Source organism: Melampsora larici-populina (genome assembly GCF_000204055.1).
Source record: "Melampsora larici-populina 98AG31 unplaced genomic scaffold MELLAscaffold_4, whole genome shotgun sequence".
Classification (NCBI taxonomy): domain Eukaryota; kingdom Fungi; phylum Basidiomycota; class Pucciniomycetes; order Pucciniales; family Melampsoraceae; genus Melampsora; species Melampsora laricis-populina.
Genome location: NW_006768768.1, coordinates 2364127 through 2385001, shown reverse-complemented (window position 1 = coordinate 2385001; position 20875 = coordinate 2364127). Strand labels below are relative to the sequence as shown.

The following is a 20875-nucleotide window of genomic DNA, read 5'->3' as shown; positions in this document are numbered from 1 at the left end:
CTGAGTTTAGAAAATTAAGAAGACATAGAAAATTATAGAGAAGCTGGCAGGGGTCAGAAAAATATGAAAAAATCATGGTTGGGCCCTTTGGTGCATTCCAATCATCTGGCATATTTTTTGATATTTTTAAAACCACAATTCATATAATGTCAGAAACCCAATTTTGGTCCAAAACTGGCAGTATCAAGACAGTGACCTTGCAAAACCAATACAGTCAAACCCGCGCACAGTCAAACCCGCACACATGCATACCCGCGCACATGCAAAACCAGCCAAAATGCATAAGTTCTGGTTTCCACCCAGCTGGTGCGGGCCAATTTTGTCATTAATTGCATAATTATGTCAAAAACCATAATGCATACTTCTTTTCAAGTCCACAAAGTCATAATGCATGCCTACAAAGCGCCCCAGGATGTGTTTTTTCCCATTGAACTCTGATCAAATCCTTTGCAAGTAGGATTTTGGCAACATCAGGCAGCAATGAGCCCTCTATGGGGTTGAACCGATCCCTAGTGGTGTTTTTTTCTGTGTCGAAGAAATATTTTGTCCTTGTACCCGCGCAAAATACAAACATACTATTGCACAAACTTATACAATTTCAACAAAAACCCCGTCATAATGCATATTTCAATGCATTTAGGCCTAAATGTCGATTACAATCTGAGAAAAAAAGAAAGGATACTGAGCTGGTCCATAACCACAATAATTGCATAGCAAAAATTGTCTCCCCAATTTATGCATTAGCCCGGGTTTGACTGTAAGATCATCAATTTTGCTTCAAAACATATGGTCTCTTGACATCATTTAGGGGATACAAAGTTAAAAGTGGGAGTTTTTTCCCAGTTTCCCAGTTTCCCAAATACCGCCAAAAACGCAAACTGGGAAACTGGGAGAACATGGGAAAGTTCCAAACACAGCCAAAAACAAAAACTGGGAAACTGGGAAAAAAATCCCAGTTTTAACTTTGTATCCCACAATTAATGCCACATCCTGGATCCACAATTTGGATGCACAAAGAGGTTGTGTGTCTCCAAGAATGAGTGAGATATATCAAAAGCCATACACACCAGGAACCCTATAAAAGCATAGAAATCATCACTACAATGGCTCCAGCACTGTGATAAGCATCACTGCCAACATAGATGCCTCGGGTTGCGGAATCCGAGGCATCATTGGGGGTAAATCCTCGGACAGATCCTGTCCGAGGTTTTTGTCCGAGGTAATCTTCTGCGCTGAGAATTGCCTCAGATCAAAACCTCGGACAGAAGCTGTCCAAGGTTTGGAATCTGATGATACCTCGGATTGAAAAATCCAAGGTAATTATGTTGGCAGTGCATTGTAGACCCATTATGCGGCTTTCAGGAATTGCAAGTATTCAGTTTATTGAGCAAAAATTCTTATATTTTTGGGCATTGAAGTTTTTTGCCCAAAACTAGCCAGTTTTGGACCAAATTTGAGTTTCTGACCTGATATCTCTGCAAGTGTTTAGCCATTCCAATATCCTTGTCGCTCCGTTTTGAAAAAGAAAAAGTTGAAACCTAAGTTTTTACTCAATAAAACTCCAAACTCAGCTGCAATTCAAGGCAATGCCGCCAAACCTCAGGTTTTAACCGGTTAAAACTTAGGTTTCAAGCTCACAAACTTTTTCTTTTCAAAAGGGTGCGACAAGCAATATCGGAATGGCTGTAGGTCTTCAAAACCAAAGCCAAAAATATACAAAAATATGCATAATGAGGGGACAACACACATGGATTGAACCATTATTTTTTCAAATTTTTCTGACCTCTGCTGTATTGATGAGATTTTTCTACTTATTCAATTTTCTAAACTCCACGGTAAATTAATGATTTGGCGTAGTGTTATGGACAAAGAGGCTGTCCGAATCTCTACTCCAACAAGGATTGAGACTTTATGGTCAAGCTCATCAGCATGAATCCAACTCTCTCTCTGGAAAAGATTCAAGCTGCCATGTATGATCATAGTGATTTTCTAGCTTGGTGCCAATCCATGTCCAACAACCTTGAGGACTATATCTTCCTGAATCTCAGCAATTGATCCCAACCAATCACCAGCCCTTCAAGTGGCCTATCCTACTTGGATCTTTCATCTGCCACCCAACTTCCTGGTCCTCCTTGATAAGTCTTTCATTTTTAATTCTTTCTCTTTGATCAAAGAAAATCTGCATTGTTTACAATTGAATTCACACAAAATTTACCTAGATGAGTACGGTTTATGTGTGTAGGATGTGCTATGGAATCACATTAGGTCCAAGCAAGGCAAGCAACCAAGAGCATTGAAGCATGTCCATAACTGGGTTCACTATAGACATTGGCAGGCCAGAAACTACCACTAACCTTAAGAGGATTTCAATAACATTTCAAAGTTTTTCAATAAATCTCAAAAAGTAACCTCAGCTAGACATCAGATCCACCAGCAGTCAATCCATCCAGAGTGGTGCAGCATAAAGTATGGCAACTGACTACATGAATTCAAATGGCTGTTCTACAAGCATCAAGTCTTTGTCAAGCTAAGTATCTATCTGGCCAAGAGACTAGATACCAGGTATCAATGAGGTCACACTTTCAGCCCAAAAATCGTGCCTACATCTTCAGAACCTTGAATTTTCTATTTTGGGAAATTCATGTAGACACTGTTTTGTGGTGTCTGCATCTCAGACCTTGAGGGAATAACAGTCTTAATTGTAAGTTGTTTTTTTTTGCATCCAGTGTCCACCATTATCCAAATTGTAACTCATTTTTTTGATCCACTGATCTCCCAATTGTAACTCAATGGGTTTTGTCTTTCCACCAATATCTTAATTGTAAACCAATCAGTTTCTTCTTTCCACCAATATCCTAATTGTAACTCAAAATGTTTTGTCAATCCACCATGATCCTAATTTTAACTCAATCAGTTTCTTCTGTCCACCAATATCCTGATTGCAACCCAATCAGTTTCTTCTGTCCACCAATATCCTAATTGTAACTCAAAATGTTTTGTCAATCCACCAATATCCTAATTTTAACTCAATAAGAATTTTCCATCCAGCAACATCTTGATTGTAACTCAAAATGTTTTTTCATCCAATAGCCCTGTGGCACCTGTGGCACCAGTAATACTCATGTTAATCCAGCTTGAGTACCCCCTCAATGGTCAGCAAGGGGCCCTGTGGCAAAAATAGCCCTGTTTTGCTGGTAATATTTGTTCTAATACAGCTTGAGTAACACCTCAATGACCATCAAGGGGCCCTGAGGAGAAACAAGCCCCACAGTGGTGCTACTTTTGATTTCAATACAGCTGGAGTACCCCCTCAATGGTCATCAAGGGGCCCCAAGGTTGAGTTAGCCCTAGGGTTGCTACCATCTTCATACAGCTATGGGTACCAACCCTGGGGCTAACTCATTCATGTGATCGAGTCAACCACAACTGAAACTTTTGATATTGATTCCATTGACAGGACAAACAACTCACCCATTTTGACTGACAAGACCATCCTGTAGCATATATGAGAACTGTTGCCACAAGACTCATGGATATATGGCTTGATGGAAGTAGTAAATACAGCAGAGGCTAAGCTTCCAGTAGATGTGGTGAAGTTATATGAAGTTCAGAACAAAATACTGTAAAAGAATGAAATTTTACAAGTACCATATGATGCAAGATGCAAATTTACAATCCTGAGGGGTCAGCATGATAGTGCCTTAGTGGACCATCAAAGGCAAGCACAGACACTGACTCTGGTGCAAATGCAATATCTTTGGCCATCAATGAAAGCTTACACCATTAAATTTGTTGATGATTGTGACTCGTGCTTACATGTGAAACACTTAAAAAACATCATTTGGATCCCTCAGACCACTACCAATTCCCATGGGTCCCTGGATAGATGTCTTCTACAATTTAATCACAGACCTACCTTTATTGAATGGAATGATGTTTCACCAAATTGGGGCACTTCATACCTTCACAACAGAAATGAAATCAGCTGACTTAGCTTCACTGATCTTGATGCATGTTTGAAAATCACATGGCTCACCAAAGACTATAGTTTTGGACCAAGGGAGTGTGTTCATCTTGAAATTACCAGATTGCTGAATAATCAATTAGGTGTAAAACTCCATTTGTCCACAGCCTATCACCCACAGACAGACAACTAAACAGGAATTTTCAAGAAAGCAGTTGAACAATATTGAAACATTTCATTGTAATATTGAAAGGATGATTGGGAGGAGCACTTACCATTGGTTGAGCTTGCTTATAAGAACAGCATGTCTTTGTTGAAAAGATACTTTTGGCCTCGTCTTCCCTGCCAAAAAAAGTATATAGCAAAAAGTATGTACATGTACATACTTACTTTGAGTACCCTTAATATTGAAAGGATGATTGGGAGGAGCACTTACCATTGGCTGAGCTTGCTTATAAGAACAGCATGTCTTTGTTGACAGGCCTTTCACCATTCAAAGCAAACCTAGGCTACAACTTGTTGTTTGGGAGAATACCTTCAGCCAAGAGGTGCATTAATTCTGTTGTTGAAGAAAGGCCGAATAGAATCACAGCAGTACAAGATGAGTTGAAAGAATCATTAGCTCAATCACAATGAAACAAAACTGTGACACCAACACCAGACTGCAGCATGGGCAATGAAGCATGACTCAATAGTGGCAGAGTTTCAACCACAGGACTTAACATTAAGCTAGACCACCAGTGGCTAGGCCCGTTCAACATCATTAAGAAGATATCAACATCAGTGTATAAAGTGGCACTACCAAGTAGTATGAATCACATGAATCTTGTCTTTCATATGTTGGTATTCATGAGGGAAAACTTTCCATATTTGATTGAGGAGAGAGTGAGGGTAGTACCACCAGCAATTGAGATATATGGCAAGGAGGAAGAGGAGGTGGTGTAAATCCTAGACAAGCATAAAAGTGGAGGAAAGGATGAGTACCTCATAGCATGGAAGGGATTCAACCAATCAGAGTATTCATGGGAACCAAGTATGAACCTTCAGAATGTCAAATAGAGGATTGACAACTTCACTCCACAGGTTCCAAAGACCACAGAAGATCACCAGAGGACATGGGGTCCAGAAATGACAGCGGGGCTGGAGTCTTTTCCCACTGTTTTTTTTTTAACTCCAGGCCCTGGGAAAGATGCTCAACTGAAAAGAGGGAACTGGGGTGTAAAGGGGAAGATATTGCTATGATCTCTGACACTGGTTAACAGGAGTGTCACAACCAATGAAAGGGGTACTGCCCAAGTCCCACCCTTGTAGATCAGAGCTTTTCTCTTTTCTCCCTTCTCTTTGCTACAATAACTATACTACCACATAGTACCCACCATCCATCTCTGTCTATCCCACATCACAAGACCCACAAGCCCAGTGATGACACCAGACTTGATAAATTTCATCATTTAATATTCTTTCAAACTAGAGTCTCGTGGGCGGCCCGCCGCCCTCCCGACCCAGTGTTTAGATAAGTCGGCCAAGCATAACGTTACGTTTACGTATGTGACGCAGGTTGACCGTTGTCAATTGTCCCTCTTGACACGGCGATAGTGTCTACGCTGCAAGTGACTGTTTCGGCCCATGGGCCAATACTGTCTCCATGCCATACTTCGAGTTGACCACCAAGGCGATTCAGCTTGCCCAGTTTTTGTTCTTATTTGTCATTATGGATTGTCATGACTCGGTTTTGAGCCACGTTTGTTGGTAAACATTGCAGATGCCGCTGTGTAATTAGACCCTTTTCAGAATCTTTATCACGGTGGCAGGCTTACACCTCGTGCAAAGATTAATGCATCAGGGACAAAGGTTTCTTTGGTAAAACAATAGGTACATGATTAAGGGCTGAAGGGGCATTGACGATGACACAAATTACGTTGGCAGCGTATTGACGCATGGTGGACGTATCGGTATGCAGCCATTATGGACCGGAGGGGCCGGTTGCGAAGTATCGAGATGAATAGGTCATCGCTATGGCCCCGGTATGACCGCAGCGGCTCCTACCTCGACACAGGGTGCTGTTTCCATCCGTAGGATTCTGGGCAGCATCTTTTTTCGTTTCGAGCACATTTTCTTTTATTTGTTTGATTTAACTTCAAGCCTTTGTACCATGGCTCACCTAATGATCAAACTCCAGACCACCTTCATGTACAAGAAGATTTTGCATGAAGTGTATTCGAATCACATTGACAATTCTGTTTCCAAAAGAAAACTCCAACTCATTGACAAATTTTATGAATCTCTATCCATATACATACCATCATGTATAATAACAGCTATACAACCAAAATTTCTTGGACCTTTCATCCTTTAAAATCTTCTGTAGCCTGGCTTGAGTTGTCAAACATATATATCAAAGTCAAAGTCAAATCAAAATCAAACCCTCTCTTTTCTTTGTTTTGTTTTTCTTTTTCAAAAAAGAGATTCATATTACTCAAGTAAGCAATTAGAAAAAGAAAAAACTAAAAAAACAATCAAAAAAGTTTTTTTTTATAAAAAAAAGGACTCCCCAAGAAAAAAATTAATATCTTCTTTTTTTTCTATTTTCTCTTTTCTCTTTTCTTTTTTCTTTTTTCTGCTTTTCTTTCAAATTGTACACCAAGAAAAAAAAAATCTTGAATAATAAAAAAAAAAGAAATTGCATAAAAGAAGAAAGAAGACTTGCAAATAACAAAGATTAAAACATTAACAATTAATTAAGGAAAAAAAAAAGGAAACACAAAAAGAACAAACAAGAACAAACAAGAAGAAGAAAAAAAGAACAAAACGAATTACAAGTTCTCTTACCAGAGAGAATCCAATGAGAAGATAAAAAAAAGAGTAACGAGAAAAAAGAAACGAGACGAAAGAAAACGTCAACCTGATCCGTTGATTTTGATTTTCAAACCGGTGCCACAAACTGAGGCGTCGATTTCTCATTCGTCATCGTTGTTGTGGTTGTTGTTCTACGACGTCTAGCCAATGCAAGGTTCGCAAGTAAAGCTTGACGTTGGACTGCTCGATGGTTCGAAGAATTACTAGGAGGAGACGAAGATGTAGTAGTAGCAATCAAAGCGCATTTGAAATCTAAACTCCTTTCCATAGTCGGATTAGCTGATAATAATCCTGATGTATCTAACATAATCGGGATAGCTGAAGTAGGTGGTTCTGATTGAGTTTCATCAGATTGATCATGACCTTCTTCTTCTTCATCTATGAATCGAACACCAAAAAATGAATCACAAGATCAGTTTTCAATACTTGTAGAATGAATGATAAAGAAGACTCGGTTTACCTGAATCAGGACTCAAACAAATCCTTGGTATAGATGGATCACGAGCATGAGAAAAGATGGGTAAACTTTTCGATTTCACATTCAACACTGGTCTACTAGACCCCATTGAATATCCAGCCCAAGTAGGACTCTGTAAGCCCAGATCTTCTTCTGCCGAATCATTCACATGGTTTTTCCGTAAGGCAACCCAACTACTGATTTGATCTAAAGATGGAAGAGTGGTGATTGAAGGTGTTGGAGAACGAAGCGTGCTTGAAGGTTTTGAATTAAGACTAATGCTTTCGCTAACCACCCTTCGATGTCCTCCACCGACTCGACCGATAATACTTTCACGACGAGCGGCAAGGTATTGAGAATGTTTAAGACGAGATTCAGGTGTGTCTACCCATGTCATGTTGGTGACTGTATCTAAAGGTTTAGATTGACTTGAAGAAGAAGAAGAAGAAGAAGTATGAGGAGGTTTGATGGGTATGACAAATTTTTCTGAAGTGACTGGGCTAGCTGAAAGAGATTTAGTACCAGCTGAGTACGTTTATATGAACAGATGATATGGTAACAGAGAGAGAGAGAGAGAGAAAGGGGGGGAAAAGTCAATCACATCAGTCACATCATGGCATGAATGATGATGTGTAGGAAGATCAAGTGGTTGTGAAGAGCAACCAAGAGCGAAGTATACAGGAAGACTTACAACAACGCATCTTGTAACTACCCACCGCTGCTCGAAGACCGAGTGCTTTCTTTTCATCCCTTCTGGTATTGATAGTCGTTGGAATAGGTTTAGGAAGCTGATTGAAAGATGGAACCGATTCAATGTTTTCCTTGGCTCTTCTACGTTCGATAGCTTCTGTCAAATTACCCATGGCTCTTGCACGAGTTGTGGTAGATGAAGCAAGAGGTGAACTTGGATTTGAAGTCGATTTTGTAGTGGATCGAATGAGTGATGAATTTGAATTTGAATTTAAATTTGATTTTGAAGTTGAATCGGTGGCAAATTGGATTTCTTCTTTCTTGATGGTAGAAACATTCTTGAATCGATCTTGATGATGAATAGATAAATTTAAATAAGTTGATGGATTAGTGGAAAAACAAGTTTGATAAGCAGGTGCCGAAACAACCGAAGAAAGATAAATAGACATTTGTGTAATAAGGATTTGTTAAGGAAAAAAAACACAAGATTGGATTGGGAAGTAAAAGAAAGTGAAGTTGATTGAAATTGAATGGGATTTCGATTAACTTGGATTGTCAGATTGAAACAAGTGAGAAGTGATTGAAGTGGGTGGGGTAAAACAAGAAGAAGAAGAAGAAAAAGTTAAATCCAATTGTTAAGTGATGATAAAAGGAGTTTTACAATCAGTCAGACCGGCTGAGAATTGAGAATTGAGGATGGATCGGAGGTTTCTTTGATAGTTGATAGAATGAAAGTAAGGAAGATTTCAAGGAAAAACAAAAAAGAAGGATTTCCGAAACTTTCAAGTTGTTTATATATATTTATGAAAATAAAAAAAAATCAAGCTTTTTCTAATTAAGTTTTTGAAGATCAAACAAGTTGTGGTTCGACCGATGAAGAAGATGATGATGATGATTTTTGAACCAAGTCAGATCGAAATCGAAAAAAAGGATGGCTGAGTGTTTGGATATGTTTTGAAGATGGTAGGTGGAGGTGGAGGTAGGCTACACACACACACACACGAGAGAAATGGTGGATTAAGTATGTATGTGGATTGTATTAGAGTGAGAATTGATTGAAGATTAGAATTGATTGAAATGATTCCCACTGTAGAACTCAATCAGCTCACAGCTATTTGAATTGTATCAAGTGTGATGGTGTGATGGGATTGGCTTGTTATTGTGGAATTTATAGTTTTCTTAGCGTGAGTAAGATAATCTTCAATCTTCAAAAGATGCTTGGAAATTCTCTTTAAACTGCTAATGTTAACTTAATTATCTTGTGTAAAGTCTTGGATCAGAGAATTCCTTAACGCCTTTTCTGTTTTCATCTTTAAGGATATATCATATCATATCATATAGCTCTCATGCTTAAATCAATCTTCAATCAAACACCTTGGCAGTAGCTGCTGCTGGTTAGTTTTTTTTCTACATAATCATCAAAATTAGACTAAACAAGTCATCCTAAAACGTGATGGTTTTAACAAAAGGGTCCATCTTACCACTCACTCACTCACTCACCAAATCTCTTTTGACTTGATCAAATTCAACCGACATCATCAAGGCTATGCCACTTTTGTCATATAGCCGATCTTCGGGTTGATAAATCCTTGGGTGATCAATTTGTAGGGACTAAGTTTAAACCTAGTCATCAGGATCATGACTTGATTTGGCATGGTATGTATCAGCAACTCACTGCTTAAAGAATTTTAACTTGCACTTTCCCTCAATCACGTTGAATGGGATTCTGTAGCGGACGTGATCCATTAACATCCGTCCGGTGTAGATTCAAATTGATTCTCGATTAGACTTGGTTGAGCCTTGGCCATCATTATGTACCAATGGCTGAGTAAGAGTTGAAAAAAAATAAGAAAAAAAACACCTTGCGGGGAATTTCAGCGACGGTGCTTTTTTTTACTTACACAAAAAAAAACAAGTTTTAACGGGTGAAGATGAGTTGAAGGCTCGGAAAGCGGAAATATCTGAAAATGACATCACTACATATCATGGCGCATTGGTTCCGCAACTGAGAAAGAGAATTTGACTGAATCGATTGATGAGCTGATGATTCGTTTATATCAAACAATTTTAGATTTCAATAGAGTCGTGATCGAAAACTTGAAACTTGAATCACATCAAATCTCATCCGTTTACTTACACACACACACACCATTGCACCAAGGAAAAGAAGCCAAAGAAAAAGTTTGAGATGTTGTTGAACATGCATGCATCATTCCTTTTCAATTTAAATCATGTTTTTGTTGACAAACACTTTTACAAACCATCTGTGATCATGGATGATAAAAAACCGCAGCCTTTGATTAATGTTAGGAGAATTTGATAAGACGCGGTTCGATTTGAAGCGGATTACAATCAAGTTCAATTAGAACTAAGTATATACATGCACATCAAAGAAATCATCTTGAATCAAAACAAATGTGAAAGAAACAAAAGAAGACTTAAAAATTAGTGAGTAGCCTAATGAACGATGAATATCAATCAACCAAATCAGTTTCTAAAATCAAGCTTTCAACTAATCAGAACGAATATAATCCCGTTCCCATCGTCCATCCAGGTGCAGATTCCAGGGGGTAGTTAAATTCTAATTGATCAAACCCAAAAACCTCCACTTCCATCAGATGAGCATGAGCATGGTACCGATCTGAAGCGTTGGTTTATAAATCACCGATTTGACATCAGAGCTTGGGTTTTATCTTCTAAGGTGTCTTTTAAGGAGTGTAATGGGATTAAAGATGATCATTAACAAATCTAATAATCAGAACTAAATAGACCAAGAAATAGCGTTGTATAGGAAATCTCCAATTGAAGGGAAAATTACTTGAATTGCATGTCAAATGAAATCATATGCTAAAAAAATAAAATTATATATATCATCATCATCATTATTAGAATCACATATCCCAAATCAAATCTTGGATTAATGTTCGTACAACTCATCAAATGAAAATCAATCTTTTTTTTTGGGGGCTAAAACAAAACAAAAATAAAAGAAAAGAAAGAACGAAGAATTTCAACTAGATTAAAAAGCTTTATGGAACTTTTTGTTTTTTAGAATCATGATTTGTTTCTTCAATCGAATGAGTTTTAAGATTCTCCAGTTTTTTTAAATCAGTTTCATTAGTAGTAGTGATAGTAGTAGAAGATTTTCTTTTTTTAGAGGTTCCATTGACTGGTCGAATTGCATTAGCTAAAAAAGCAGATTGAAAATCTTTTGATTTCTTTGATTTCTTCGGTACTGGTTTGATGATAGAAGAAACGATTGAAGTAGTTGGAATCATACTACTTGATGTGGTAGGTGATGTTAAGATTGATGATCCTGCTATGGGTTCTGTTGTTCTTGTAGCTACTGCTCTAAATCAACAGAAAATTAAATGATGTGTGAATTTAATCAGACTGGAATCAAAAATCAAAAAAAAAGGTTTGCTTACTTTTTAAATCGGGCCATTTCTTCTTGAATTGCTCTTTCTTTTTCTAATTCAGCTATCCGTTGTTCTTCAGCTGCATCATCTAAAAATGCCACTTCTTCATCATCTAATGCTCTAAACTGATTTTCTTTTTTTAACCAAAACAAAATAATTGATACCAAGAATTAGTCAAGATGAGTTTTTCAAATCATAATGGTTTAGGTTTGGGTAAGAGATTCAAAAAGATTAGGTTTTTACTAAATTTTAATTGTTCTTCAAATGCTTCTTGTTTCTTATCTTTAGTTTCTTTTAATTTTTCATATAATGATCTACCATCATATTCTTCTTTTGGCATAGGTGGTGCTTCCTTGAAAAAAAAAGAACCACCCAGGATCAGTGAAGACTCAAAATAGAAAATCAAGGTTTGTTTTCAAAGTATATAGATGAACCTGTCCAAGTCTTTTATAGGTTTCTTTCCATTCTTCTTCTCTTTTTTGTCTAGCATTTTCTAAATCTGATGAAGAAACAAATCGACTGGCTACCTTTGAAAAAGTGATGAAAAAACCGGTGATCCAAGTTAGTGAGTTTTTGAATCTTTGAAATGGGATTGAATTTTGGAAATCACTGACTTGACCTGATGAAGGTACTATGACATTAACGATTTCTTCTGACTGTGATGGTTTTGAAATGATTAGTCAAGTGGATGATGATCGAATTGTGTGTGTTTTGATTCTTGACTGACCATTTCGATGAGATCAGTTTGATTGGAGTGGATTGAATTTGAATGAAGATTTGTGTTTTGGATTACAGTGGGGGTATCTGTGTTAAGTATGGTAAGTACCTACATAGTCTCTTAAGTATCCCAATCGAACTGAAGTCTTGAAAAAAAATCGATTTGATATTGTAAGCCAGTCACTCCATCACCATCACCATCACATTCTACTGACCACAAACCACAAAACATTCAACTTATATGCACCATTATCATCAACATCATCATCTGATGCAACATCAACATCATCAACATCATCCACTCTTCAATAAACATGCATTAGAACTCAATTCAAATTCAAATCATCCTCAACATTCAAATCAAACTTCAATCCATTCAAAACATCAATCAACTTCGACATCTAATCTGACTAACAACTTCAATTTATGTTATCTACAAACAGGTGCTACTCTAACAGGTCATCAGTCTACCATCAAATCTAAACCGAAACGAAACCATCCAAGCAGATCTAGATCTCAATCTCAATCTCATCTTCCATCTTCCTCTACCACCATCACAAGATCGATCTCATCCAATCAACAACTCACCATCAATTCACATGCACCTATCATTCCTTCTTCGGTGATCTTTGATCCAGACGAATTATACCTTTTACACAACTCATCCTTAGCACCGGTTCAAGTTCCTAACCTTTCCTTCGGTTCAGTCATCCCACCTAATTCATATTTAAATTATTCTTTATCATCCTTGACAACTACGACTACTCAACCTATTAATCATATCATCAATCCAAAAGATTCGAATTGGGAAGTGAAGGTGATCATCACGGAGATTGATGTGGATCAGATGAAGTTGAATGGGATCATGAAAGCAAGATCTGAAATTAAAAATCAAGAACTGATCACTACTTCTTGGAAAGGTGAAATCATTGATTTCGATCATCATTTCTTATACACTCATGGTAAATGGGCCAACGATCGAATCGAAAAAGAGTTTTGGTCGAAAACTAAAGCTTTTGATGGGTATAAAGATCAATTGGATTCTGTTGAAGACTATCAAGCTTTTCAAGATCGGATTCATCAAGATTTCGTTTTGATGAGATGGAAAGGTATGTGTTTGGTTTGGGAGTTCTTGATGAATCAAAATGTTTTGGAATTTAGAGTTTTTGTTGATGATTTTTTTTTTGTGCGGGATTTGGTATGAAATAGAAACTCATTTTGTCAATTGTGAAGCTGATCAATCTGGTTTATCAATCCAAGGGTTTTATTTTGTTTGTCAATCTAAATCAAATGGTTCAATTGAAGGTTTGTCTTTGAAAAGAAAACAAAAACTAATCATTCAAAGTTTATGAAGAAGAAAGACTCATGAATTCTTCATTTTTTTTTGGGCTTTGTAGCATTTTATTATGATCCTTCTACTATTACTTTACAAAGATTAAGTTTAAAATTATCAGGTTCACAAGGTATTGGATTTGGTACTATGAATCTTGCTTAAAAGTTTTTTTTTTCGTTTTTTTTTTTCCTTTTCTTTCTTCGTTTTTTGGTTTGCTCTTTTTGGTTTGCTCTTTTTGATTTGCTCTTTTTGGCTATTTTTTTCTTTTTTTTTTGTGCTTGTTTGTTTTATTAAGTCTTATATCAAAATTTGCAAGAAGAAGAAAGAAATTGATGGAATGGGCTTTGTTGTTAAAATTTATTTAATATTTAATTTTGAGAAGAAATTGATCGTTTTGGATAAGAAGAAAAAAAAAAGTTCAAATGTTTTCTTGATTTGTATATCTACAATTTTAGTTTTTTTTTTGGTTTACAGATGATTCAGTTCAAAGGGATTTTTTTCGTGAATATTAATAATTGATTGAAGTGTTTAGCAAGATGATTTAGAATGTGAGTGTGTTTACATGGGTTGACTGTTTTGTATTGGTTCAATATTGATGGCTAACCAAACCATGATCAGTATCCAATGTGAGTATGTGTTGATTTCAGGGAAGATAACACTGCTTTTTGAAATCCTTATAATTGATGTGCTGATTTTGTGATTCAAGGCCAAAAAAGGTTGTGTGCATAAAATGTTAGATTACCCGCGACCCGAGACTGTGCTCGGGTAGCGTAACCACTAGGTAGTGGCGTTTTTCTTCTCAAGTCGAAAGAGGAAAAATTTTTCCTCACACTTGAATTCGTCCACTTCAGGGTTACTCTCAATAGACACCTAACTCTCCTCTCCATTTCAGTCTAATGCGTGTGACTCAGGATCTTGGACTCTGATTTCTGTACATTTTTTTTTTTTTTTTTTTTTTGCATTGCTTTAAGTGTTTATTGAGCCGTCAGGCTATCAAACACTATGTACTATGTCCAGCACCGGTAAAACCCCTCTGGCTGTGTCAGGGGAAAGGGTTGCTGTTGGCTGTTTCATCTAGGTTACATGTTTTTATAGTTTTTATGGAAAGAGAAGGGCGGTGAAGTAGAGGGTGTGAATAATATTATTCTTGGGGTGGGGTTCTGTTCGTGGGACGGGGTTCATTGGCGGCCTTAGCCCAGGTCCAACGATTCGCAAATCTCCATGTGGAGTTGCAAAAAGTGGCAATGAGTTTGAAGCTTTTGGGGTCAGACAGGATTCGTTTGTTCATTGTGTTTGTCGTGATGCTTTGAAGGTCGTTTTCGAGTTTGTTTCGATGTTGTTCGTGTGTCTGGCAGATGAACAAGAAGTGGTCAACTGTTTCGATGCCGTCTTGGCAATCGCAGACAGGGTCTATAGGTTGTTTGAATCTATTGAGATATGCATTGAGCGGTACATGACCTGATCGTAATTGCGTGATAGTGGCGACCTCGTGTTTTAAGAGTTCTGATAGAGCCTTAAGGTGTTTCTTCGGTTGGGGCTTGTGGCCTAGTCGTTTTATTTCTGAATCGGTGAATGTCTCAGTTTGTGACAGCTTCCATTCGTTGATGGCCGAAATGAAAGCCGCTGAGTTGGGTGTATTTGTGAACGTGCTGGGTAGGTCGCTTTTGGCGAGCGTGTTGGCTAATTTGTCGACGGCCTCGTTGCCCGGGATGCCTTTGTGGCCTGGGCACCATCGTATGGTGACTTTCATCGATGGAAAGCTGTGGTGAATGCATTTAAGTATTTTAAATGTTTGTTGTCTGTTATCTAGCGAAGAGACAGAAGATGAGTTAGATTTTAAATCTTTAACCACGCCTTGATTATCTAGGACAATAGATGTTCTGTGAGTTGCTTGAGTCGCCAGTTCTAAGGCCATTTTGAGCCCCAGTTGTACGCCGCGGTACTCTGCCTGGTAAATGCCTTGTGATCGCGCTGGTCCTAGTTGGACTGCAGTCGAAGTCGTGGTGTTAGCGCACCATGCCGCTGCTGCTGTGTTTTTGGTTGGAATGCGGGAGCCGTCCGTAAAGATGAGGATGTGGTGGCTACTTGGTTTAAGCTGGAGAGTTCCGTTTGTGGCGATGGATTCATCCTCCTGGAGGATCGTCGAGTAGTTAAGTGGCCGAATTAGTGTCGACGCTGGGTCGACTGGTAGTTGGACAACATGCTCCTCGAAAAGTTGGTGAAGAGAGTGTTGGAAGAATTGATGGAATGGATTTTTGTGGCATTTCGGATTCGAATGCTGTGCCTGTTGGATGATAGAGAAAAAGGGGTGAGTCTTTGGCTTAGCTAGGGAGCGTGCCATGAAGCTCAAAGTTTTGCTTTGTAAGCGGGCCTTCACAGGCACGAGGTTCAGGTCGTGGCGAAGGAAAATCGATGGTGTGGTACTCAGCGCTCCGAGGGCCGCACGAGCACAAGTGTTGTCTATTTGAGTCAGCTTCTCTATGAGGAATTTTGATGGTTCCGTAGGATTCCAGGCCATAGCGCCGTAGTCCGTTGCTGCGTGAATGGTGGTGGTGATGAGGATCCTCATAAGGTGAGGAGGAATACCCCATCCTGTCTTTGAGAGACTTGCGAGGAAACCGGCTCGTTGTTGACCTTTTGCAATAACTTCGAGTCGGTGTTGCTTAAAGCTGAGCTGGTTGTCGACCTTGATGCCTAGCCATTTTGCAAAAGGGGCTGGTTCAATTGATTTTCGGTCGGCGAAATCAATCGTAGGGATGTATGTTGGTGTTTGTAAGCTGAAAAGAACCCAAAAGGTTTTCTTGACGTCGAAAATGGCGCCGTGGTTCTTGGCCCATTGTTGTTGGCGAAATGACAGTGTTTGCATCTGTGATTTCAGCTGGTGGGTGTCGTTTGCGGTTGATAACAAGACAACGTCGTCGATGAAGCCTAACGCCGAAGCCGAGGCAATGTTATCAGTGATTTCAAGTAGAGATGAGTTGTAGAGAAGGTAAAGCAGTGGGGATAAAGGGGAGCCTTGCGGAAGCCCGTGATCGAGGGCAAAAGCCTGGGATGTGTAGCCATTGAAGGTGAGCGTAGTTGATCGCGAGTCGAGAAAGTCGTGAAGGATGTTGAGCGTTTGGGTGTTGATACCCTTCTTCTCGAGGGTGTCGAGAAGCCTGGGATGATGGACTGATGGGAAGGCAGATTTGACGTCTGCAAAGAGAGCGCCTACTACCTTCCCCTTAGCCCATTCTCGTTTGATCCAAGACACCAGGTGGACTAAGGCCTCCTGGCTGGATCTGTCTGGGCGGCCTCCGTAATGACCGTCGTGGAGCATGCCAAGGTTCTCAGCATAAGCTGAGAGATGGATCGTTAGGAGCTTTTCGAAAATCTTGCTGAGTGTGCCGAGGAGTGCGATCGGTCTATAAGCCGACGCCTGGGTGTAGTCTGGCTTTCCTGGCTTTGGAATCATCACCGTCACTGCAGTTTTCCATGAGTGTGGTATGAATCCTGTGAGTGCAATGCATTTGAATAGTAACGTTACGTGTAGTTTTACTTGGTCCCAAACGAGTTTCCAAATCCAGTTTTGGATTCCGTCCGATCCAGGTGCTTTCTTGGGCGGGCAGTCGTTGACCACTGCGGCAATGGTCTCTTTGGTGATGGATGCTACAAAAGGAGGGGTTCGTTCCGCCGTTGGGCGCTGATCTTCAATGATCGGGAATGTAAGGTGGTTAGTATCTTCCAACCTGCATGGAGCTGTCGCCACACAGGTTGCGAAGAAAAGCGCTTCCGCTTTCTCATCATTTGTTGAGCACGTCTTGCCATCCGGAGTGATGATAGTGCTTACAAGTGAAGACGGTTTTCGACCCGAGGCGATCCTCTTGGCCTGGAAAAGGTTGGTGTGGTCGACTTTGGAGAGGAACTGTCTCCAGGAGTTCTCTTTCTCCCTATCGATCGCGTGGTTAAAGTTGTTACGGGCCTTCTTGTATTCGGCGCGTGACTCCTCGGTGTTGAGCTTCTTGGAGCGTCTTCGAAGTCTAGAAGCCTCCTTTCGGAGTGGATCAAGAACTTCAGGCCTCCACCAGGCCTTGTGCTTTCCATATGTCGCCTTCCGTGGTGAGTTCTCATTGAGAGCCGTCACCAGCGCTGTTCGGAGTGCTTCGTCAAAAGCTTCGATGTCGTCTCGTGTCGGAAGGGCCTTGAGTTGCGGCAGGGTAGTTTTTAGTTGCTGTGCCAATAAAAGACGGTCAACTTTGTTCCAATTCTTTCTCTCAGTGGATTGGTACTTAGCAGTGGTATCGTCCCCTAGTTTTGTCGAGAAGCATGTTATTATTGCTTGGTGGTCGGATTGATGGTTTAGAAGGTCGTCTTCGTCTATAAAGCACGTCAGCGTCGCCTCGTCAAAATCTTCATTGACCCAAACCTGGTCGATGGATGTTCCTTGAGTGTTTGTCGAACGAACTCCGAATGTGGGAATACCTTTAGGTGATCTCAAGGTAAATCCCCACTCGGTCATCATGTCGATGAGTGTTTCTGCGTCTTTGTTGGCGACTGTGCTGTGGCTGGGGTTCCATAAAGGAGAGTGGAGGTTAGAGTCAGTTACGCATACCGCCGGCAACAGCTGAGTGTCCAGCGGTGCCGTGCGTAGCATTTCGGTAAAGGCTTCAAAGCCGGAGAGCGTTTTGCATGGGTTGTACACGCTGGCTATCAGGATAGTAAAGCCAGCTAATGTCACCGTGCACGCCGCGAGGTTTCTTGATGATGAATGAATGGGATTGATAATGGCGTTCAGGTCTTGTCTGATATAAAGACAGGCTCGGGGTCTGTCCTCCTCACTCAGTGATTTAGGAGAGGGACAGACTAGAGTCCAGTTTGTGTGATTGAGCGGAAAATTGTCGATGGGGTTCACATAAGGTTCTTGAAGAGAGATGATAGAAAATGAATTAGTGAGATCTGAATTAAAAAGGGAATGCGTAACATGTTTGCTGTGCCAGCTATTCAATTGAAGAATACCAGCTGAATTGTCAATATTGAGTTTTTCTTTCATCTGGTTCTCTAACATTGAGTACGAGATGATTCTGCTTCGTTGACCACCTCTATATACGGCGAGGAGCTAGGGTTATGGGGGGGGAACTGGCTAGCTATTCTCACAGGGCACGTTGGTGAGAATGGATGGTGCAGAAAATCTGCGTGGTTCTCTTTGAAGAGCCGCGGGAGATTGGTGCTTGGATCAGCTTTCAGTTTGCCACGAGCACATGAAGTGCATTTCATTGCAGTTGAACCTTTTATCGGGCAATTGTGTGAGTGGTGTTCTCCTGAGCAGTAGGGACACATGGGAGCTATTTTACAAGCTGGCGCTGTGTGGCCTATACATTGACAATTAAAACAACGCATGGGGGGGGGACCGCTCAATTCAGTCCTGTGAAGGCCTCTCCCTTGCCAGACTTTGGTGCGCACTGCTAGAGTGGCTTGGCTGAGTGTCTTGAAGCCTATTAAAAGGGAGGAGTGTCGTTTTGCCGTATCATCGGCCGTATCTTTCTTAAGCCACCTCACAAAGAGGGCGTCATCAAGGAGATCACCGTTGCAAGTTTTAAGGAGCTCGATGTCCTCTGGTCGCGTAGGGTTGAAGGTGGTAGGGACTCCGTGGACAATGACCGAGTGTACCTCTTGCTTGATCGCAAGGTTGGGTGAGACCTTTGATAGCCAGCATGAGGCTTGGCCACGCAGAGCTTGGACTTGTTTCTGTGATTCAAGATAAATCACTAAGTCTCCCGAGGGATGACGGTGGATATTCCGAACCAATATCGTTGATTTGTCGTCCATGTCGACCTTAATGTTACTAGTTTTAAGAACTTCATTGAGACTCTTAATCAGCTCGGGAATGGTTTTTCCCCCGCCAGCAATATTCTTCGGGTCCTGCTGGTTGAGCGTGAGTGAAGCCTCCGACTTTGGACGGGGGCTCTGCTTTGGTTGAGCGCAATTGCGCTGCTGATTTTGTTTGGGAGCCTGAAATGGTCCCGGGGCGTGTTTTGAGGCAGCTAAAGCGTAAGAGCTCTTAGCTTGGGCTGGTGGCGCTTGGCCTTGTTGTTGTTGCTGCTGGTTGGGGATGATAGCAGAAACCAGCTTGGCCATTTGATCGGCAAGCGTGTCAACTTTTTCCGACAATGCTTCGTGTCGAAATTCAAACTGAGCGTTTGAGGCAAGCGATGAGGGGGTAGGAGCTGTTTGACGGAGTGGATCAAATACCACTCGTCGAGCCTCCATTATATTTGCTTGATCCTGGATCAAGCCAGCTAGAACAAGCATGTCAGCCGCCGAGTCGATATCGACGTTGACCGATTTCGCGCGTTTTGATTTGGGAACCAGCGTAGCTTTTGATATATCAAGCAGCTTTTGAATCAAAACGCCCAGTGGTTTCGATGCGGCTCCAGAGCCACCAGGGAAAAGTCGTGCGATACGAATCGAGCGAGGGGTTCCGGTGATGTCCTCTGAGTCATCAAGGGGGCTAGGTGAGGGAGCTCGTTGTCGAAGTCGCTTTCTCGAACCCTCCAGCGAAGCTGGAGTACTCGATACAGGACCGACCAGAGATTGAGAGGGTAGAACGACCTTTTCAAGGGCCTTCGGAGGTGGTGGAAGCGATTTGGGCGTGTTCGTCGGCGTTTGACCCGTCAGGTCAGTCGCGACTATCGCGTCCATCGCGTCGTCATACGTCGACGCGTCATCCCGAACAGCTGAGCCGTCCTGGATATCGGGATCCGGAGGTCCTTCGTCCATCGGAGATCGCGACGGAAAGGGAAAGATTGAGAGAATTGATGAAAAAATTGAGAAAAACGAGAACGATTGGAGGGGAAATTGTGTTGAGAACGAGTTGGATGACTACTTGCGCAGTCACGGAGGTGGTCACGTGACAAATTACGAAAATTTGGTTCGTGCAACAATCAGCCAAGGAAAAACAGTTGGATTGGAGAGAGTTTCAGCAAAAGTACGGGTAGGAGTTTTATCCGGCAGGTTTGAAAAAGAAGAAGGACTGAGCGGTCGACGAGCAGGATTGTGGATTGACGTAGAAAGACGCCTATGTCGCTGAGATGGAGGGTGTGTTTCTTTAGAAGGCCACAGTATTTCTACCTCTACAGGACAGGAGGGGGAGGAAGGTACTTTTTCAAGCGACGGAAATACATCATCATGAAAAATGACATCTCTTGATTTCACTAATTTTTGTTGTGTGATATCCCATAGATTATATCCATTTCCATCTGGAGGGTATGAGAGAAATATTGCTCGTCTGGCTTTGGGATCGAGTTTCAGCCAATTCGCCTCAGGTATTTTAAAATATGTTTCACATCCAAACGGATGGAGTTTGGACAAATTAACGGGAGCTATTGAAACAAGAGAGCAGGGAGATGTGAAGCCTAGATGGAGTGAAACAAGGGATGGAGTTGAGGGAATGGGCAAGAAAG

The 20875-nt window shown here is 40.8% G+C and overlaps 3 protein-coding genes across 3 annotated transcripts; 1 reads left to right on the top strand and 2 right to left on the bottom strand.

Moving 5' to 3' along the window:
* Positions 1-6629: 6629 nt before the first annotated feature.
* MELLADRAFT_70927 (uncharacterized protein) lies at positions 6630-7482 on the bottom strand (the record flags this gene model as incomplete). The annotated part of the gene is made up of 2 exons (XM_007405569.1): positions 6630-7198; positions 7281-7482. The coding sequence occupies 2 exons, from the start codon at positions 7384-7386 to the stop codon at positions 6888-6890; spliced, it is 417 nt and encodes a 138-aa protein (XP_007405631.1).
* Positions 7483-11391: 3909 nt separating this feature from the next.
* MELLADRAFT_33451 (uncharacterized protein) lies at positions 11392-11913 on the bottom strand (the record flags this gene model as incomplete). Its single annotated transcript, XM_007405568.1, has 3 exons — positions 11392-11519; positions 11630-11738; positions 11821-11913. Coding segments are annotated over 3 exons (330 nt in total), but the record flags the coding sequence as incomplete, so codon positions are not given.
* Positions 11914-12896: 983 nt separating this feature from the next.
* On the top strand, positions 12897-13455 carry MELLADRAFT_33440 (uncharacterized protein; the record flags this gene model as incomplete). The annotated part of the gene is made up of 2 exons (XM_007405642.1): positions 12897-13212; positions 13313-13455. Coding segments are annotated over 2 exons (459 nt in total), but the record flags the coding sequence as incomplete, so codon positions are not given.
* Positions 13456-20875: the final 7420 nt, after the last annotated feature.